This window comes from Zalophus californianus, chromosome 10, assembly GCF_009762305.2.
Source record: "Zalophus californianus isolate mZalCal1 chromosome 10, mZalCal1.pri.v2, whole genome shotgun sequence".
NCBI lineage: Eukaryota > Metazoa > Chordata > Mammalia > Carnivora > Otariidae > Zalophus > Zalophus californianus.
The window spans coordinates 39,619,063-39,640,650 of NC_045604.1; the positions used below are offsets into that span (position 1 = coordinate 39,619,063).

General features: G+C 44.5%; 1 protein-coding gene across 2 annotated transcripts in view; it reads left to right on the plus strand.

Annotated features, from left to right (window-relative positions):
- Positions 1-310: 310 nt before the first annotated feature.
- SMYD2 (SET and MYND domain containing 2) overlaps positions 311-21,588 on the plus strand; it is a 48,579-nt gene continuing 27,301 nt past the window's right edge. The window contains exons 1-2 of one of the 2 annotated variants that reach the window (XM_027612859.2): positions 311-606; positions 19,314-19,377. In XM_027612859.2, coding sequence (XP_027468660.1) covers positions 434-606; positions 19,314-19,377 — 237 coding nt within the window. In that variant the 5' untranslated portion in view covers positions 311-433. The remainder of the gene's footprint in view (positions 607-19,313; positions 19,378-21,588) is intronic. The other variant, XM_027612860.1, reaches the window with a different exon arrangement.

The window sequence follows — 21,588 nt, forward strand, 5'->3', positions numbered from 1 at the left end:
CCGCGGCGACCCCACCCGCCCATGGGAGCGGGGACAGCGTCCGCTCTCCTCGCGGAAACGCCGCCGAGGCGCAGACGCCTCGCGCCCCGGCCGCCAGGAGCCTCCGTGGCTGCAGCGCCCGTCGCCGCCACACCGGAAGCGCCCCGAGCGCGTGCCGGGCGGGCCGCCGAGGATCCCACGGGCGGGGCGGGGCGGCCGGGCCGCTCCCCCTCCTTCCCCCTCCCCCTCCCCCCGGGGGCGCGCGAGGGCCGGGCGGGGCCGGCGTCCCTTCCGGGGAGCGGTGGCCGCCGCGGCGTCTCCGGCGGCTTCCCTCCCCGCCCCCCCCCCCCACTCCGCAGCTCTGGGTGACGCTTCTCCAATAACAGCTCGCGGGGAGCCGCCGCTCCGGGCGCCCCTCAAGCGCCGGCCCCGACAGCCCCGCCCCGCTGCCGGCATGAGGGCCGCGGGCGACGGCGGCCTGGAGCGTTTCTGCAGCCCGGGCAAGGGCCGGGGGCTGCGGGCTCTGCAGCCCTTCCACGTGGGGGACTTGCTCTTCTCCTGCCCGGCCTACGCCTACGTGCTCACGGTCAACGAGCGGGGTAACCACTGCGAGTACTGCTTCGCCAGGTAGGGCGGCGGCGCGGGCGGGCGGGCGGGCGGGGGCGCCGCGGCGGCGGCTCGGACCGCGGCGGGAGGAAGTGCGGGCGGCGCGTCGGGTCCTAGCGCCGGCGGTTGGGGCGGCGGCCGCCCGGTGGCGCGGGCGGGCGGGGCGCTTTCACCCCGCGCGGGTCGTGCCACGTGCGTTCGGACCAAGCAGCCGAGGGCCCCCCCGCACGGCCCATTTTCCGAGTTGCTCACGCGGGATGGGCTCACCCGGGAGTTCAGGGTCCTGGCCTCAGACGTCGGCGCGGAGCCAGGCTTGTCCCAAGCCCCAGCACGCGCTGCTCACTTGGTGCATTGCCGGCCCGGCCCCAGGTTCGAGCAGCCACAGCCTGTCACCTTTAACTTGTGCTTCCTGCGGTGTGTTCTCTTACCCCCCCCCCCCCCCCCCAGCCCAGCCCAGCCCAGCCCTGCCGCAGACTTGCCGTTCCCTCCAGGGAACTTAATGACACCTAACATTTCATGTAAAGTACGCGGCTCCTCCTCTTCCTTCTCACTCAGCACATGTGTTTGGAGAGAAGCCAGAGGAGTACGGACCACACAGCCCGGGATTCCGAAGGGCTGCAATGATGGGACGTACCTAGCCTTGGATTGGGATTTTGAAAACATGGTTTCTGAGGGAATTAGGCAAAATGTGTGGTTGGAAATAGTATTTAATTGCAGCACATCATGTGTATGCATATACATACCTATATATACATACATCTGTATTCATCTATATGCATATATATTCATCCACATCCACACATAATTATATCCTGAAGCTTTATGACAGTTTCAGACCCGAAAGGCTTTAGGAATCACCAGTCCAACACACTCTCTCCATTTTACAGGTGAGAAAACTAATGCTCAGATAGGAAGTGTGGTTGTGTCTCTGTAGTCACACCAATAGTTAAGGGAATGAAATCTGTTCGCTTCAGTTCTGTCCATTTCCTACTAGTTAGGTGCTCAGTAAAATCCCAGAGACAGGAAGCATGGTGTTGAACTACATGTGCACCCCACCTTCCCTACTCTCTGAAGAATGGACCCTGCTTTACTTTCTTTGAATCTCAGTTTCTTCATCTTTGAAATGGAGCTTCTTGGGTCAGATTGCACTGACCTGAGGTCCTGCAGGTACTTTTGGAGTACAGGTCTCAAGTCCAACAAATACCAAAGTACCCAGTTTCTCAGACTTGTGTGCCTTATTCTATGATAAGACATAGCAAAAGAAGGGACAAAGGCTAAATATTATAGTAATCTTGCCCAGACTCCCTGCCAGAACTGTCTTCCGCTTGGGGGGACCTGGAAAGGCACTAGACGCAGAATCATGCCGTGGGCAGCTTAAGGGCTGTATGTGATGTGGCTCTTTGAATTGGTGAGTCAAGAGCTAAAGGGTCATGGCACCACTTTGCAACGTTTGAGTGAAGTGAGCATTGGGTTTTCCCAAAGTTAAAAAGGCTGCTGTGACTGGTCCCTTGATCTTCTGAGCCTCGCTGTGGCTCGGAGTCTGAAGCAGTGTGGGTGTCTGGAGTGGCAGGAGCAAAGCGGGGTCACCTAGCACGGAAGGTGCTTCCGTCCATCAGGAATCCTGGTGATTCCTGGAGTCCATCCTGTGAGAGAAGATCACAGTGCCGGGCACATAGTAGGTACTCAGATGGTAGTTACCCGTGCACGCCTCCAATGAATTAGAGATCAAATCCCTCTGGGTTCAGAGGGGAGAAGCGGAGCTGAGAGATGCTTCTCTTTAGCTGTGAGTGTCCTGACTGTATCTACTGTATACACCCCCAACCTTACATAGAACATTAATGTATGGTCAGATGCAGCTCCACAAAGTACCCAGCCCTATGTGACGGAGTGTGCTTTGTGTCTCGTTTTTCTGAATAACATTTGTTAGGGTCATTAACCACTGTCTTAGATCCCTCACCTGGGCTGCTATGTGCATTGGGGCAGTATCACTGTACCTGCCCCTGCCCCCGCCCCCCACTTTTCTCTGTTTGGCTTAGGTGAGCCGCTCTTAACACCCATGGTTCATTTCTTCTCTCTCCCTAACGAGTCATTTGAAATCAACTAAGATAACACCCAGGAAATAGTGATACCACGATACCTATGAAATTGGAAATATCTTTGTACACCACTCTATGATTTCTATTAAATTCGATTAGTTTAGAATTAGTGTTTTAGAATTAGTGGTTAGGTCGTTCTCATAAATTTTGCACCATTTCCTCTGTCCACTATTTGATCATGTCCCAGAACAAACCAATCTGTCCAGCTGTACTAGGACACATATATGTCCTGGAACCTCAAGGGAGTAGGGGCAGAATTCTCAAATATTAAAGCATACAGGGTAAAATCTGCTACTCCCCCACCCCACCCGCCCACAGGAAAAAACCCCAAACTACTTCTTATCCTTTCTTGTGCTAGAAGTTTAGCATAAACGATATTGCTTAAGATAAGTGAGCCACTGGAGGTTTTCCTTGTCATATTAATTGTATCTGGGTTTAACTTATTTTGAAGGAAAATAGGTGATTTCTGCAGTAATAAGTTCTATAAATTGAGAAATAAAGGGAAGTTTCTCAGGTCCCAGGGGAATGGGATTATTATTGTTGGCACAATTCAGACAGAGGTTTGTTTCTGGGAATTTTAAATTTATACACATTTTCTCAGTTTGGTGGGTGATACTTGGGAGGATGTTTATCTTGCTTAAGCTGCTAGAAGGCAGCTCCTAAAAATATAAATGTTTTCCATTTGGGAGCCAGATACATTTTGTACACACATACACACACACACACACACACACACGCACGCGCGCGTGCGCATGCGCACGCATCTTTTGGCCATTGGCCACCTTTCTATGGCAGATACTTTTATGTTATATTTCTTTTTCTTTTTTTTTTAAGATTTTATGTATTTGACAGAGAGAGACACAGTGAGAGGGAGAACACAAGTAGGGTGAAGCAGGCTCCCCACCGAGAGGGAGCCCAGTGTGGGGCTCGATCCCAGGACTCTGGGACCATGACCTGAGCCGAAGGCAGACGCTTAATGACTGAGCCACCCAGGCACCCCTTATGTTAAATTTCATACTTAGTATTCAGCATATTTTAACACTGTTATTTGTCTCAGAAAGGGAAAAAATCTGCTGTACCCCAGTGTTACATCTCAATATTCATTCTGTGTGCAGTTCCTCAGGTGGGAAGATGTCTCTCTCTTGATCTTTTATTTTCTTGGCTCGTGGATCATTTAAGGGCAAGAACATTACCTTTTTTGTTAGTTCATTCCGAGTATGGGGAGAAAGTAGGAAGGCCCACTTAGCCTTCTTGCAACAGAGCTGTTAGAACACAGTTTCAGGAAATTCATGTCATGCCTGGCTCGCTCAGAGTGGTTTTAAAAATTAAAATGGTTGCGTGAGCAAAACAGTATGATCGAGATGTCCTGTTTCAGCAGTTGTAAAGATGTGATGTCTCACAGATTTATTCTGTAGTACTATTCATCCTGTCTAGCCCATTGTTTTACCAGACTGTCAAAGTAATATTTAGTTGATTTTAATCAGTATTAAGAGGCATGAACTCTTGCTGTGGTTTTCTTAAGAAACCTTAATGTTCTCTGAAAGAACCCTGGGACTGACCACCTGAAGCAGCACCTCAGATTGGGGAGTCATCCCCAAGGCTGCTGGGATTCTGTTCATTCCCAGATCATTCTCTGAGAATTGTATGGTCTCTAAGGGGAGAACTGACTTCAAATGTTTTCAAATTATCTTGCTTTCTGAATGAAAAATTAGACATGTGCTCTAATAGAGAATTCCCTCCTTTCCACAAGTATTTTTTTAAAAAATGGGTAGTAAGATTAAAATATACAGACAACAGATTTCCTCTAAAAAGTTATATTAAACAAAATTCAGCCATCTGTACATCAGGTAATGAGATACTATGTTGTCACTTTCCATATTAGAATATTTGAAGTTTTTCATTTATTTAGAGACTGCAAGGCAGAGACTTGGGTGCCAGATCAACTTGGTTTGAGTTCTGGCTTCCTCCCTTCCTGACGTTTGTCTTTAGGCAAACTACATAATGTCTTTGAACAACTAGGTTCCTTTATGTTTACCGTGTTCACATGAACGACTACCTCCAGAGCTACGTGAGAATTACATGAGCCAGTAGAAGTCGAGCACTTAGTATAGCCCTAGCACAGAGGAAGCTGTCACAATCCGCCTGACGGTCTCGCTTGTGCTAAATGTTACAGAGGGTGATAAAATATTGCAGTGTCAGGGACATTTTTATCATGGTGGTGTTGGGAAGGGGGTACCAGGAAGGAAATACTGGAATTGTTGACCAGTAGAGTCATCCTTCAGATGGCACATTCGCCCCGAGCTAAGAGCAGCAGTTCTCAGCCCCCAGGTCCCCCAGAAAATAATGGATTTCACTTTTTTTCAAATCCTAATGGAAATGATATAATGAACCTACAACAGGTAAACCTTTTTTTTTTAAGACCCTTTTCTAGTTCCAAAGTGCTTAGATGCTCTAATAGTCTTTTGCCATGAGATTAAGCTAATATTTGAGAAGAGAAATGGAGGCAAACAGAATTTTCTGCAGAGCAAGCCTGTCATAGCTCCTCTCTGCTCTTTAATTTTTGCATGATTCAGTTGTGGCCAAGAGCAGTCCTTTAAGACTTTAGATGTGGCAAGCGCCATGACACACGTATTTTTCATATGCAGGGAACATAATTCCTCTTATAGCTTATAGGGGCTCTGGGACCAAGCTGTACGGTTGGAAATGATTTGACATGAAAGAGACAGAACAAGCAGCAGGATATGCTGAAGTGAAATTCAAACCCTGGTGAGTTAAAAACCACCATCTAATACCTTTCCTTCTCAAAAGCAATTGCACAAAATCTCTCAATCAAAAATATATGAAGATCCCATAAAACGACATTTCTTAAAATCATGTTGCTCTTTGCAGCTCATAAAGCATTTCCAGATACATTCTTCTTTTGATCCTCCCAAGAATGGCTTATGTAGAGGGAACCTTACCCCACTGCATGTAGGAAAAAGCTGTGTGTCGGAGAGTTGAAGTTGTTTCCTTGAATTTCACATATTTTTGGTCAGATGTTTATTGAGTGTCTTCACTCAGTAAAGGGCTCTGTGCCCTTCACGGACTGAGCCATGTCTTACTATTCTCAGTGTGGTTTCCTTCCCCTACCCCTTTTGGCCTGAATCTACTGTGTTGTTGCCCCCCACCCCCAGACACTGGGACATCTTCACTCTGATTTCTCCTGGAGTGAATGCTATTTTTATTACCTTTTTCTTTTGCTTCTCCTTCCTCCAGCAGGTAATTCAACAAACTAATGTTTCTAAAAGTTGAGCAAATAAATTGATGGAGTGGTCTTCGATCTGTATCTCAGGCTGCTGTGGGTTCAGAAATGTTTTTATTACAGTGCCTTGGAATTTGCATGAGAGCTATGTATATATATATACACACATATATATTTTTTATGTATCAATTATTACATAATAAAATGTAAAAAGAACACAAGGCTTTGGTCCTTCTGTGGGCTTAGAATATTTAAAAATATTAAACTAGAACTAAGATGAGTTTGTTACCTAAGTCTTTATACCCACATATAAAGAGTCTGTTTCTCTGGCCTCTGGTAGGACAGCATCAGAGGAGAACCCCTCTTCTTTTTCTTCAACATATTCTTTCCTCAGAACTTGGTGCAAAGTTCATTTGGTTAGGTTTGGAAATAAAATACATGGTGCAGCTATGCTCTAGGAGGCCCCTGGATGGTATTCCTGTAGGACAAGCAGATTGCACACTATCAGTCAGAAGGTTCTTTAAGAAATACGAAGACATGTCTTAAATGTCTTTGGAAAGATCCAGTGCTCACAGCTGTAGTCTGGCAGTAGCTGGTGTTCAGGCGAACTCCGAATTGGGAGAACCCAGGCAGCCAAGTTGCCTGTTTTAGAACTTAAATGGCAAAGAAGGTTTCTATTTTATTTTGGTGTGTGTGTGTTTTTAAGATTTTATTTTTAAGTAATCTCTACACCAACATGGGGCTCGAACCCACAACACTGAGATCAAGAGTCACGTGCTTTACTGACCCAGCCAGCCATGTGCCTCATCTACTTTATTTTGGTGTCTTTGACTTTCTCTTTTGCCTTAGGTTAATATCCCTTTTCTTTTTCTTGTCAATACAAGGAAAATATGAAATACTTACAATTTTATGCCACTTTGTTTCCCAAGGAGGCAATCAGTAATCATAAATGTCCTTTTATATTCTTGGATTCATTAATAACTAAAGTCACTCCCCATCCCCACACCTATACCTTTTTTTTTGGACTTCAAATGTAGAGTGAGGTAATCATATTTCTCAGTTCCAGGCATGCTTCATCTGCTCTGTTTAAGGCCAATTAGATTTAGAAGAATTTCCCCTCTGTTATTGATTTCCCATTCTCATTTCCTGCTCCTCTCCCAGAGCCCCTCTCTGGGTTTGCCTCCAAGTCTTTGAATATGTGTGTCTTGATCATCACCAGGGAACTAGACCTACAACAGGGCACCCTGCTTGTACTTGACCAGATTCAGACTTTGAGCCCTCTTCTAGTCAGCCTGGCAGCTCCTTGGTTTTCTCTAGCAGTTCCCTGGGCGAGGCCCCTCATTCCCAGAGAATGGCCAGTGCTAGGACTAGAGGTTTCTGTCCCCTCTCAAGGGACTGATATTGTCAGCCTCTCTATCAGCCTCCCCTTTCCCACCCACATCCCCAACTTCACATCTTTGGGTTTCTAGCAAATCTGTGGTAGTTTAGGGGTGCAGAGCTCTGGCAGCGAATTGACTGAAGTCACTGCCTTTTCAGGGATTGAACCCATGACCTTGGCCTCATTAGCACGGGTGCTCTAACCAGTCACAAAGCCACACACCTCACTTTGTGTAACTTCAGCTGACTCTGTTCCTACCACCCTCAGAGGCCTCCTTTTCAATTGCAAAGGCGTTCACACCAACACAATAGAACAGAAGGAAATCCGATCTCTTCAAGACTCCTCTGAAGGACAGAAATATGCAATTTAGCAGGAAAATAATACCAAAAAGTCTTGAGGGTTCAGGAAACAACTTCTCTTTCTAGTCCATGCATTCGCTGAGAATCCAGCTGTGTCTCAGATTCTTCTTCAATCAAAAGTTTAAAAATAGCACGGAGCTCCTTGTGCCAATTTATTAACAAAATCTGGTGACTCTTGTACACTAAGTGGAGGGTTTCAGATGACTAAGTGGAAATATCGCATGCATATTATTAAAATAAGTTTGAGTCACTTTTATAGGAAGGGGGGCTCTGCGAATTTGTAAATGCTTCTCTTTGGCAAGTTTCTAGTCCCAAGAATCCGCTTGCTACGATGATAGCTAAGAGCCGGGTGTGTATCAGCAAGTGCATTCTGGTTACTGGAGGTGTGTCAGTGCCCAGGGGATCCTGACTCACTGTGCAGAAGAGGTGAAATGAAGGCAGCTCGCCGGAGAAGCGAATTTCACAACAGGGCTTGAAGACAGAGGCATATCCTGGGGTAGGGAGGTGGTGAGAAAATCTGGCTGACCAACAGGACACAGGTTTTCATCAGAGCCAAATAAAAAATCTCAAGGATTTTGTAGCCTGGCACTTGAAAGGAGTTATATTGCAATTTGTGGCAAAATGAAAAGACCTTGAACAGGAGGAGGCTTTTCTCTCCAGTCTTTTGAGTACCAGCAGAGGCTCTTCAGGGCTGCGCGTTCTGGGCTCACGCTGTTGATGGCACTCACTGTTGTGATGTTTGTATAGGAAACACTTGCCTCTGGGCCACCTGAGAAAGCTTTTTTTAAATTTTTTTATTGTTATGTTAATCACCATACATTACATCATTAGTTTTGGATGCAGTGTTCCATGATTCATTGTTTGTGCATAACACCCAGTGCTCCACGCAGAACGTGCCCTCTCTAATACCCATCACTAGGCTAACCCATCCCCCCACCCTCTCCCCTCTAGAACCCTCAGTTTGTTTTTCAGAGTCCATCGTCTCTCGTGGTTCGTCTCCCCCTCCAACTTACTCCCCTTCATTCTTCCCCTCCTGCTATCTTCTTCTTTTTCTTTTTTCTTAACATATGTTGCATTATTTGTTTCAGAAGTACAGACACCTGAGAAAGCTCTTATCCATCAATTGCACAAATCTGTTCACAGTGATCGCCTCCCATGGCCTTCAAACCTCAACAGTAAGAGACATTTAATTATGAGCAGATGGTAAACTCCTTGAGATCAGGGATTCTATTTTTAATGTAGTCAACAAATATTTATGTCTATGGAGCACTCACTGGGTTCTAAGTCCCTAGGAAAGGACTGTGAAAAAAAGGAACAAAAATCCCTACCATCACGGAGCTTATATTCTAGCAGGGTTTTTTTTCATCTTTATTTTAGCCACAGTGCCTTGAACTTTGTGAGGTTTCAGCAGATTTTTGTTGTTGTTGAAGGCAGTAAGGTTTGGAGGTTGAGTATTTTCTTCTTTCTTTTATTTGGTTGAAAAATGATAATCCATGTAGGTCATAACGACAATTCAGCAAACCAAAATATTTAACCACACACCCTAAGACATGACTTCTGCAAACTCAGGGCGAGCTTTGATTAAATACTGAGGTCTAATGAAATTGTAACCTCCCCACATGGTGTTAAAACAGCTGCAGCTTTGGGTAGACATTTTTCGGAAGTTAGTGAAATTTAGTCTACTCAAACATCTGAGTAAATATTTCTAAAGATCACTTGAAGGGAAACTTACAGGTTTTTTTCACCTTAGAAACTTGGAGGTTCACAAATTTAGAATTTAGAAATAATCTACTTATTTCACTCAGTTTTTAATTCATTTCCACACATGTTCAGGCCTTCCAAACACCCAGTTACTAAGTATTTTCTAGATTCAGAGCATGGCAAGAGGCTCCCCTCCACCTTCTCTATCTGCCTATCTTCAGAGAATGCCCTAATAGGACTCCGCCTTAGAGTTAAGGTTGCCTCCTGAGGAATCCCCAGGGCTAGGCTTCAGGCGTGAGGTTTGAATCCCACGTGCTCAGCAGGATTCTGTTCACTCCTGGAAACACACTCACACACACACACACACAGGAGCATAAGCAAATGCACGTGTCATGCTGATTCTCCCCTGCTGTCCCTCTGCCTGGCTAACTCTCAGAAGTCTGTCCTGATTTCTGCAGGCTGGAGTAGCTCCCTTTGTCTTTGCTTCCAGGGCACCTCGTAAAATACTTCCTTGGGCACACTTGCTCCTGAGTGCCGGAACCAGGTCTCATTCATCTGTGTTGCCCCAGCCCTTAGCCCCAGGCCTATGTCTCTGTTGCCTTGGTAAATAATTATTGAATGAATCGTCTCATTTCTGCAACTTATTTTACTAGTGGCTCTTTGGACAGGCCTCTTCACATATCTAAATATATAACTCTGTTCATTCTTAGGGCTTACAAGTACTCGCAGAACCCTTCATTGATTCCTATTTTCTTCAGGACAAAATCTTGACTGTTCTCCTCCATATTAAGTGCCCTTCCCACACTAACCAGCATTATCCCTCCCTGCTCTGTTACACCCTAAACACAATCTGGATGGTCTTTCCAGTATCCCACAAAGGTGCTCTGTCATTCTTCATTCTTCCTTTTGCTCATTTGTAACCATTTTCTCTGAATGATTCCCTTCCCTATCTTGTACCTCCCTATGTCTGTTTGTTCTCAAGGGAGATCCAGCTCAAATTGCATCTTTTTTATAAAGCTCCTCTTAAATACTTCAGCCCACAAATCTCTTCGTTTTATTTCGTTATTATTTTATATTTACAGTAGTTTTTACATTTTTTGAGCACTCTTGCTATTCTAGGCATTGTGTTCTAACCCTGGGGCTTCAAAGATGAGTAAGACAGCTTTCTCTGCAATACCCAAACTTCTGTGTCCTTAAAGAGTTCAATCCTAGGAGTAGCTTCCTGCTCTCAATTCTATGTCATTTAGGCCATTTGGATGCTGAATCATTTTGCCTGATATTTATATTTACCACCATTTGCAGGAAGGTAGGGTTTTTGTCCCCAAATAGCTCAACTATTATAAAAATATCGTTCCTCCAGAACCTGGTACAATATTTTACACAGAGAAAATAATACTTTTTGAATAGAACTTACTTGGCTAAGGTAGATTAACTTATTTCTTTCCTGCTTCATGTACAAAGTTTTGTGGTATAAAAAATGTCCTTTTTAATTCAGAAATACACATGGAATCAATAAGGATTGAAAGAAAAATGTCAAGTCTCTTCAAACAGTAGCTGGTAAGGTTGAAGTTCTCAAGGTATAGTCAGTCCACAGTGGAGTCACTCACCTCAACAAACTGGCATTTCAGTATTTTATTGTCTATCGGAAAATAAAGCCAAAGGGATGAGGGAGGGTCACCTATTAAAATTCTTCCGTAAGCAGTTTTAAAAGGTGTGTTTTCTTGTAAATAGGATTCAGAGCAGGTCACCTGTTTGTTGGGCAAGGTGTTCATTCTCATGTTTGGCTGCAGAGGGCCTGACCTCTGTTCTGGAATTCACATTTAGCAATAGGTTGTGAAGGTATTTTTACATGTTTTTGTTTTTGTTTTTTACTCTGCAGCCAGAATGTTGACGTGAGCAATATTGTGAGGAACAGCTTAAGTTTTTAAATAGTTAAATTTATATGCCTTTGGTTTTGTCCTTTTCCTTGATATTGACTCACCTGGGTGTTGGAGAAGTTAGGGCAAAAGCAGTCATAGGGGAATCCAATATTATTGGTATTCATTACAGAGAACTAACGATAACATCTGTCACTTATTGAGCCACCGGCGGAAATGGTGCATGTTATTTATCATCAGTTCCTTTATGAGAGAGCAAGTGAACAAGAAAAGCCTGAGTTGTTTCCTTCCTTTTGACTTCCCAGTCCATGGGCGTCAGAGAGGTAAAAGATAAAAGTAGCAAGTAAGTGTCATTTGGATCTGGCACAGAAGTTAAGATAGAAAATGTTTCCAAATGGAAACGCTAAGTTTTGCAAGCCCATGTGTGCCTTCTTTGGGCAGGTTTAACTGTCGGGGATTTGACAGGGCCTACAAGGTGAGGTTGGCTTGTAGGCATCATCCAGGAGCTACAGAGTAATTTCATGTTCACTGTACCTTAGGCTGAATATTTCTCTCCTCTGTCCATAGCTTCATGAATTCTTTTTTCTTCCTAAGACAAAGATTTCATCTCCACCAGAGCCTGCATTACAACAAATCCTAAATCAGTGTTCTCATTTGTTTTTTCATTGCTGAGCTGACTTTTAATGAATCAGTGATGTGTGGAGTCATTTTACAAGATTTTGTTAGCTTTATTCAGGAATAATTGACAAATATAACTATGTATTTAAAGTATACAACATGACCATTCGATATACATTATGGAGTGATTACTAAGGTCAGGATAATTAACATATCACCTCACCCACTTACTTTTGTGTCATTTGGATCTACTCTCAGCAACGTTCAAGTGTACAGTGCTGTGTTACTAACTGTAGTCACTGTGGAGCCCCAGAACTTACCGCTGAAAATTACTGCCCTTTGACTTACATCACCCCTCCTTGCCCTGTGACATTTTATAGCAAGGCCAACCTTTTTTTGCCCTGACCACCAAGCCCGGCGTCCTCCTTGTAAATCATGGCTCCTGTTCCAATAGTTGGGAAGACCTATTAGTTGCTACCTTACTGCCCTAAATATCTCCTGCTTCCCCAAGAGGCCCCGGGCTCTAACTTTTAACAAGCCTCAGAACAAAGCCCAGTGCGAAGGGGAAGGTTCAGCACGGCTCTGGGAAGAAGCTCCCCGCTGCACGTGGGTCCGTTTCACTGTTACATTGTGGATTAAAGTGATATGCGGAGCATCTTTCACGATTACACAAAAACCTATAGCCTTAGTATTATCCTTGTCCCCTGACCAGGGTTATAATAGGGTTCCGCCACAATTCCTCCAATTTTTATTTCTCTCAAATAAAAATTTGCTAGTGTAACCACTCTCGCTGGGTGGGAGGCTAACTTTGTTTCTGATTGTCTTATTTCAACCCATGGTGAAGTTATATTGCGCCGCTGGGCTTTTTTCCTTTTCTCTTTTTCATTTGGCTGGGGCTGCCTCTGTTCAACAGAGCATACTTGTCACTTCTTCTGTCACCGTTAGTTAAAAGTAATTGTTATTGCAAACCCCCTCCATGCCAGGCTCCTTTTCTTTCATGGTGAAACCCACTAAGCATTCATTTCAGTAGCAGAAAGTGGGGAGCTTACAGGATCAAATCCTTTTTATCTAGACCAACAGCACCTGCGGCAAGGCATTAACTAGCTGGAGTTGTTAATTACATCTCTAACTTGTTGATCTTCATGGCTTCCAAATTTGAAAAGCAAGAAAATTAATCACTGCATGTGTCTCCTTCAGTAGAAAATGACAGGAGCGTGTCTTCTGCGTTCTGTTCCAGTCACTGATAATCAAATAGTTGCACTTTCCTGTAACATTTCTTTCCTCCCTTTGTGGATGGAATTGTTTCTTAAGTTCAAAGAGTCCTTCCGTTCATAGCAGGGTAGATATTTGCCCATAAAACAGAGACTTCAGAAACATAAGTCTGCAAATAGGAGTCTGAATGAGATCGTACTGAAAACAGTTCAGTAGTTGATACCACTTAAAAAAAAAAAACGAGAGTGGAGGCTAATGAGAAGCGTGATAGCACACTTCGCTTGTATTTTCTTTTAATTTTCATAACAAACCTATGAGGCAGGAACTGCATCTTTACAGTGGAGGAAAGGGTCCAGAGAGGATTAATGCTTTGCCCAAGATCACATAGCACCTCAAGCACCGGAAGGAGGAAAGGATTTGAGCTAGAGAGATGCGGAAGTAACTCCTCATATTCACCCTAAATTGTGAAGCCCAAATCAGGAGGAGGTGGGAAAAAAAGCCTCAGCTCTCCTTTTTAAAGCTTGCACCTGGCTTCTAAAATACTTTCTTGGCATAGTTAGAAAATACAGTGTCAGCCACTTTATTCTCACCTTAACATTCATCAAGGTCGCTCAACAACCTAATACATCCAGAATGTGCCGCTCATTCTTAAGATGAGTTACCTTGCAAACAATCTGCATTGCAGAGAATTTCCTCAACACTAGTCAGCAACTTCTGCACCCAAAGAAACACTCAGCCCGAAAGGATTACCATAGGCCTGGGCTGGTGGTTCTGCCTTCTGAAAGCTGATTAGAATCTCCTGGAGAGCTTTTTAAAAATCCCAGCACAGGCTAATCGAATAGGAGTTGCTGGGTCCTCCCCCAGGCCCAGATGGGTTGAGACACCCTGAGAGGTTAGTAGCATTCACTCTTCACTGTCTTTGAGTTCCATTCCTTTTGGGTTATTTCAGTTTATTCCTTCAAGTGACCTTTATTAGTCTTTCTCTGAGAGGAACTTTGTTTTCTTTGTTTTGCAGTCTTTCCCCCAAACCTCCTGGACAATTCAGGTCAGGTTACATTGCAAATGAAGGATTTATGGCTGCGTCTTCTGTAGGAACAGAGTTTATTCCAAACGCCTTCCTTGTAGGTTCCTACGGTGAAAATGGATATCTCATATGATATCCCAGGTTCCTCTCTGGCTAAATGTCTCGGTCAGCAATAGTCAACCACTCACAAAATCTCTGTGTCCTCCTTCCTCACACAGACACGCACAAGCACGCACACAATGTAGGCACCAGCTCAGCAAATTTTGAGTTTCAACCATTAGACTTACTTTGAAAAGTTTACATCTCTCCCTAGCTATGGAAGGAACTGAGGTACGTATCTAGATAGTGGAAACAGAACTCCCTCTCCTGCCACCACCCCACCTCATCTAAGGTTGCTCATACTGAAGTAGATCAAAGTAGATTTGTATGCTCTTCACTATCAGTAACTGGTTTAGCTTTTCTCCTTCTCTGCTCTGAAGGCAGTCTGGCTCAGGAAGATGTTAAGAACATTCATATATAACCAGGCAGTTGCTTAAATGAGCGTACACACAGTCAAATCTGCCCCAGAGCCAGGCATAGCTTTTTGGTAGTTTGTAAGAACTATAATATTCTGTCACCCAGTTCCCAGTGGACATGCTCCAGCTTGGACTCGCCCTGTCTGTCTGAGGAACACTTTGATGTATTATACTGAATGACAGGGAAGGACTTTGTTTGCACAGACCAAACACACAATCAATCCTTATTTCATTCCAGTGCATTTTAAGTGAACCAGTTACTGTGTCACACTGTTGGTTGAGAAACCCACTTTGTGTTCCCTCCAGAAATCTCATTTTGAAAAATGATCCTGGCTTCTCCCCATTGGGTTTTAGAAGCAAAGTGGCATGAATGGGGTTTCATTGGAACTGAGAAGTTATGCCAACCAGAGTAAAGAACGCCTTGTATTTTATTACTATTCGGTTATCCAAACATGTAGAGGATTCCTGCTTCATGTAGTAGATCCTCCTGAATAACTCACAATAACTCAAGGAAGGATATTCTTGCATGATGAAGACAAAATTTGTACCTCGGCTTGTGAATTCTGATTCTGCTACCTACTTGCTGAATGACCACGTTGGGTTAGATATTTCACCTTTGGATCCTCATTATGTTCATTTGAAAAATAGTAATAATGTCTTTCTCACAGAGCTGATGGACTTACTAAGATAGATCAGTTTTCTTATTTTTTGGTCTTAAGGATCCCTCTATACTCTTAAAAATTGAGCACTCCAAAGAGCTTTTGTTCATATGGGTTATGTTTATCAATATTTACCATACTTGAAATTAAAACAGAAAATTATAAAGTATTCAGTTTAAAATGACAACAGCTATTACTGCTAGCATAATGTGGGTTTTTTTTTTTTTTTGAGAACTATTTTACAGAACAAAAGAATTAGTGAGAGTAGTGGTGGTATTCCACAGTTTTACAAATCTCTTTAATGTTTGGATTTCCAGAAGACAGCTGGATTCTCAAATACACTTCTGAATTCAGTCTGTGGTATTATGTAGTTTTGGTTGAAATATGTGGAGAAAATCCAGCCTCAAATAGATAAGTTTTCAGAGAGGCATATTTTAATAGCCTTTTCAGTTAATTGTGAATATATTTTGATTCACTAAAACTTGGTAAATGAATTTGTCTTAAAGGGTAGGCCCTTTAATATGCAATCTGAAGCCATATCATGATGTGAACTTCATGTGCTCTGTTACGCTGAAATCTCTTGGTCTATCTTGCACTTTGAATGACTTTTTTAGCCATGCATTATTTTTAAAATATCATGCACCTGTCATTTGAAAAACATTGGTTCACTGAATTATATAGGCATTCTAAAAGTTGATGTAAGTTTTTTCCCCTCATCAAACCATAGGGGAAAAAAACCCACAATTGTTAATATCCCTGGCAATCTCATCACATGAGAGATTGTCAAGCTCACAGGGGCAGAGGCTTATTTTCCAAAATTCTCATATTTGCTTGAAAGCCTACATTTTATCATGAGCCACACATATTTTCAGTTGTTTTCCTTGAAGTGACATTCATTTCCATCATGTATCTGCCAAATCCTCAAGCCTAAATAACCACCGTTTGTGTAACATGGTTCTTACAGGTAAAAATGGAATTCCAAGAGGAAGGGGGCATGGTTCACTTTAGGACTCCAGTGCTCACACAGGTGGTTTCCGCCATCGCGCTTCAGGGTTGGAAGAAACACTTGATGCGTCCTTCCCAACTTATCACAGAACGTCAGAAGATACATACCCAAGCGTGAGACTAAACAAAATTATTTTTTGTTACTGCTTCATCGGGGACATTCTTAAGTAAAATTCACATTCTCCCCTCCCCACACACCCTTAACTCAGCCTGTGGAAGTCAAGAATACAGGGACGCGTGGACAGCTTGATTTACTTTGATTTGTACCAAGGCTCCTTTACACCTTACACCTGCTGCAATGGAGTTGTCAAGACAGTAGTGTTACTTTGAAAGTAGTTTGGACCCCACTGACTTCTGGAAAGGGTTCCTAGGATCCTAGAAGTCTCCAGACCACAATTTGAGAACCACTGGGACAGACTCTAGAAATTATGCAACAAATTGCCAACCCTTAAAAGTTAGCCATTTCCTTCTGTCTCTTGTTGTTTGTGGCTTGTGGACTTGGTAGCCGGCAAAGGTGAATGAAGCCTGGCCTTTGGGCAATTTGTGGTTTTGATGAAATCCCACTAGAGTTCTTCCCTAGCTCTCGAGAGCCCAATTTTTCCTTTTCTCTCCGGTGGGATGTTACCGTGAGGCTAAAAATAAGCCTTGGTTTCGTATTAACTTTTACTGTTTGCCTCTGCAGGACAGGCCACCGAATCCTTGCTTTTTGGTATGATCTAGGGCTAATAAGGATATTTTTGTGATCTTTTCCGCATCTTTTATATCAGGGGGTCTTAACTCTAGTTTCAGAGGCCGTTCAGTGTCTGTGGATGGGCTTTAGGTGGCTCAGAGCCCTTGAAATTTCACAAAATTTCCTGTTGTTTTGAAGGGTTGGGGAGAAGATGGGTTGTTGGGAGAATTAATAGCTTCAATCAAATTCTCAAAGAGCTTCTGTGACCTCTCCCCCTGCAAAAACAAACATTAATGAACGACTGCTTCAGATGGACATTTTTTATGAGGTAGCATCTACCCATCCATTATCCATTTCCACATGCACCTCTTTTTGGAAAGAATTCTAAAGTTCCATCCCTGACTTGGCCCTTCTTTACTTTCCATCCCCTTGGCGTTCTGCAAGGTCTCTACCACTTAGCACTTGCTTACACGTCACTTCACAGTTGTTTCTGTAGTCTCTCTGTCCTTTTTCCTCATTATAAAATGCAACAGAACAGGGACCATTCGTCTCGTTTCTCTTTTATTGCAAAATGCAAAGTCAGAGTCAGGACCCCTTCAGGTGCACCTTGGGTCGGGGCTGGGGCAGGGGGCTGAGGGGACGTACTTTAGAGAATCCACTCCGCCAAATCAGTGAGTTCCTTTTTAAACTATTGAGATGTGCAAACTCGGGATATTTATTTATGCCTCAACCACAAGATGTGTTTTTCTCCCACACATTCTCCAGTCTGCTTCTTGGAATGCAAGTGCTGTCATGAAAACTGCAAGGCAGTCTGTTTAGCTCCAGCAGGAGCGTTTTGGGAGCAGTCTCGATTCCGTGGGAGTAGTGTGGTGACTGCCGCTCGCTGACAAGGAGCAGAGGAGGACTCTGCAGCGTGATTCCCTGTGTATTCTAGAATAGCAGCTCCTCCGGTGAGCTCTGGGGGGTGGGGTGGGGGGCCTGCACTGCAGTACGGACCCTGGCAGCGGCGACAGCGCCCCTCGTGGCAAGGCGGCGGCATTGCCTTAAGTTGGAAGGCCGGCTTCAGGGCAGTGGGCAGAAGACCGCGCTCTGATTGAACCATGCGGTTATTCTGCCCCTCAAAAAGAATGTGTTTAAGGCTTCTGTCTGGTGGGGTTTAATTCGGTGGCTTCAGAGTTTTTGAAAAAGCTTTGACTTATCAAACACGACAAACACACTAGCACCTGACAGTTGGGAAACAACCGAGTCCCTATCCTTTATGGGAAGCAGGGAGGTAATATGTCAAGGAAGGGGGGGTATTGACCTCATTACAAAGAGGCAGAAGAATCACTCAGTGCAGTACACTGACGAGGTGGTGCGGATACCGATCACATCCAGTAATTTTTTTTTTTTAAGATTTTATTTGTTTGACAGAGAGAAAGACAGTGAGAGAGGGAACACAAGCAGGGGGAGTGGGAGAGGGAGAAGCAGGTTTCCTACCAAGCAGGGAGCCCGATGCGGGGCTCGATCCCAGGACCTGGGATCATGACCAGAGCCGAAGGCAGACATTTAACCACTGAGCCACCCAGGCGCCCCGACATCCAGTAATGTTTTATCCAAGAATATGTCTCTGCTTGCTGGGTTGCATTACACATATGCATACATACACACACACACACACACATATATGTATTTTGAGTGGGGGCAGGGGCAGAGGGAGAGAGAAAATCGTAAGCAGACTCCATGCTAAGTGCAGAGCCTGATGCAGGGCTCAATCATAGAACCCTGAGATCATGACCTCAACCAACTGAGCCACGTAGGCACCCCAGGGTTGCATTATTTTTAAACTTGGCATTCTGGGCAGCATGGTAATTACTGACTTATGCTGTTCCATCTTCTGCCTTACTTGCATTTCTAAATAATAAAGGTTGTCACTCACACTGCATTTTCACCAGTGCAGGTGGCCTCCAATCCTCTGTCTGTATGAGGTCAGACCTCTAAGATGGTTTTGTTTATCTCTGTCCCTCTTTGTTACATGAGAAAATAGGACCTAAGAGCCTTTGACTTGCCCAAAACTACCACAGGTGATGTGGAAGCTCTGGTGCCCCGGGCCAGGCTCACGAGTCGTAGAGCACACCGCTCATCAGTTTGGAAGGTGCCCTTCCCACTGTCAGGGTTGGGAAACGTTGGTGCAAGTACTAACTTACTCCTACTCAAGGACTGAATCTGGTCAAAATTCTCCTTTGGGAAAATGCCACTTTATCAGTGGGAGAGTAAGGTAAGGTGAATCTTGGCTCTGCTTCCCGACCAGATGGCTTTTATTATTGCATGATAAAATGTGCGGCTTCACGTTTCTGTGCCTCTCGCCACTACAGTGCCCTTTCTGTTTTTAAGGAAAGAAGGATTGTCCAAATGTGGAAGATGCAAGCAGGCATTTTACTGCAATGTGGAATGTCAGGTAGGTTCTGGGCCAACTGGTAGGGAGGGCCTTGTTTCTGCTGAAGATTGGGACCCCGATGTCCTTCCTTCCCTTGTCACGCCATTCCCAGCACCCTTTTGCAGCCAGACCTGGAAAGCTTAGTTTGGGCCTTGGATGCGGCTGGATACCCCTGGGTGCTGGCCCAGGACTGCCAAGCAGCCAGGGATAGACAGCAACACTCTGGGGCCATAGGCAGGTGCAGGAGAAGGGGAAAGACCAGAGGAGGGCATGTTGGGTGCAGGCAGGTGTATTACCAAGGTTGACAGTTTGCCCCCAAGGCCACCAGCAGCAGATGAAACACTGTGGAGATGACAAATGAAAAATGCTAAAGTGGTATCTTTAAAATATTTTAATTTTTACTGTCACAGGTCTCTATTTTTATAAATCCCCATAAGTAGGCCTCATGTCGCCCTTGGCCTGTTCAAACCCGGTCTGAGTCCAGCTAGACTTCAGTGAGCCCCTGGCACAGCCCGGGGGTGGCTGCTCCGAATCTGTACTTGGAGCTGGTGCCTTGGAAGCAGCCAGGGTTGGGCAGGTTCGGGAGGTGGGCTGCATGTAGACTGTGGGCCATCTGGTTCGATGGATAAGTCTCCAGGGTATCCTGTAACGTGGGAGTGGGAAGCTCAAGGAGGAGTTTGGAGGAACTCTTGGTAGCTCTTTGAGGGACTAGGAGTGTTGTTTTCCATACTCGTCTGCTAGATTCTGAATGTTTCACTGAATGTTCATACGTATTCCATGGAAAACGCATTCCATGTTCTAACAATTTGAATTTGGGGAGAATATGATCTTTGACATCTGTATACCCTCCTTAGTCTATTTTTATTTTTTTTAAATGGAAACCTATTCATAGACCCTGGGAAATGCTGATGCTATTAAACAGTGGCTCTAAGTGACAGGATTTTCTCCATAGTCTTTACCTCTTTATTTGGTGATTGTTCTTGCCGGGCTTGGTGTCATTTACCTCCCACACTCTTCCCCCCTTCCCCCTCCCCGCCACCTTCCCTGATCTATTTCTGATTAGTCACTACTTCATTGTTTTCTTTCTCTTCTCCCTATGCAGTTTGCCTCTAAAAAATCCCCAAAGAGCATTATTATTTATCAGTGGGAGAGGTTGCTCAGCCCTGATGTCCCATCTGACCATAGAGCTCCAGTCATACGGGCCCCTTGCTGGAATGAAGCACAGGCTGAGCCATTGGCCTGGGGACATCTCCCTTGGCTCTGCAGGCCCTGTGCACAGCCCACTCCCCTATGTCTCCCACTGCAGGCTTCCAGAGATGGTCAGCCTGTGTGACAGCAAGAATATAAAGGGGCTTATCACTGAGTTTTCAGGGAGTGTGACTTCTTTGCTCCTACCAGTTGTGGATAGAACATTCTGTGGTTGGATTGCTTTGGTGCTGGGGAGATCAGTGAGCCCTGGGAATTCCATGATTTGATTCCAGGAATGATAAGTTAGTTCTTTCTATATTTAAGTTAAATACTTCTAGAAAAATCAACTCATTACATTCTGGTTCTTTAGAGAAGCAAGATAGGAATATCACATAGAGTTCAGACAATGTAACACGGAATAGAAGATGATCCTAACTCTGCAGTCTACTATCTCCATGAACTTGACAAGCCACAGGACCTCTCTGAGCTCAGTTTCTTCACACATGAATGAAGGCAATAGTGCCTATCCTGTCAAGTGGTAGGGACCTAGTGATATGAGATCTGTGAAAGCTCTCTATAAACATGATGCTCTGGACAGTTGTGAGGACATATGGGAAATACTATGACAGTAATTTAGGCTGGACCGAAGCTTAGCTCTGTGCAAAGAATAAAGTATACAGCATACTTTAGATTTGACAGACTTGGGTTTTTTGTTTTTGTTTCTTTTACCCCAAGAGAATGGATGGATTCTAAAGACCTGAGAACACTAATGGTGTACTGTTGTGTGAGTCAGGCTTGTTAAAAATGAGTCTTGACTTCTCTGATTAACTGTAAACACTGCATTAATAGAAAGTATCAGACTGCGTGAGATGCCGAGTTATCTCTGGGTCTTCTGAGCATGTTGCTAACTCTTTCATTACGCCTCCCTGGATGACACTATTTTGATGAACCATTGTGGTCCACTGGGGTTTTCAAGGTGACGCATGTGGCTCCCCTGCCCTTCAGGACCGAGTTTCCCAAAGCTGCACACTCAGAAAGCTCATC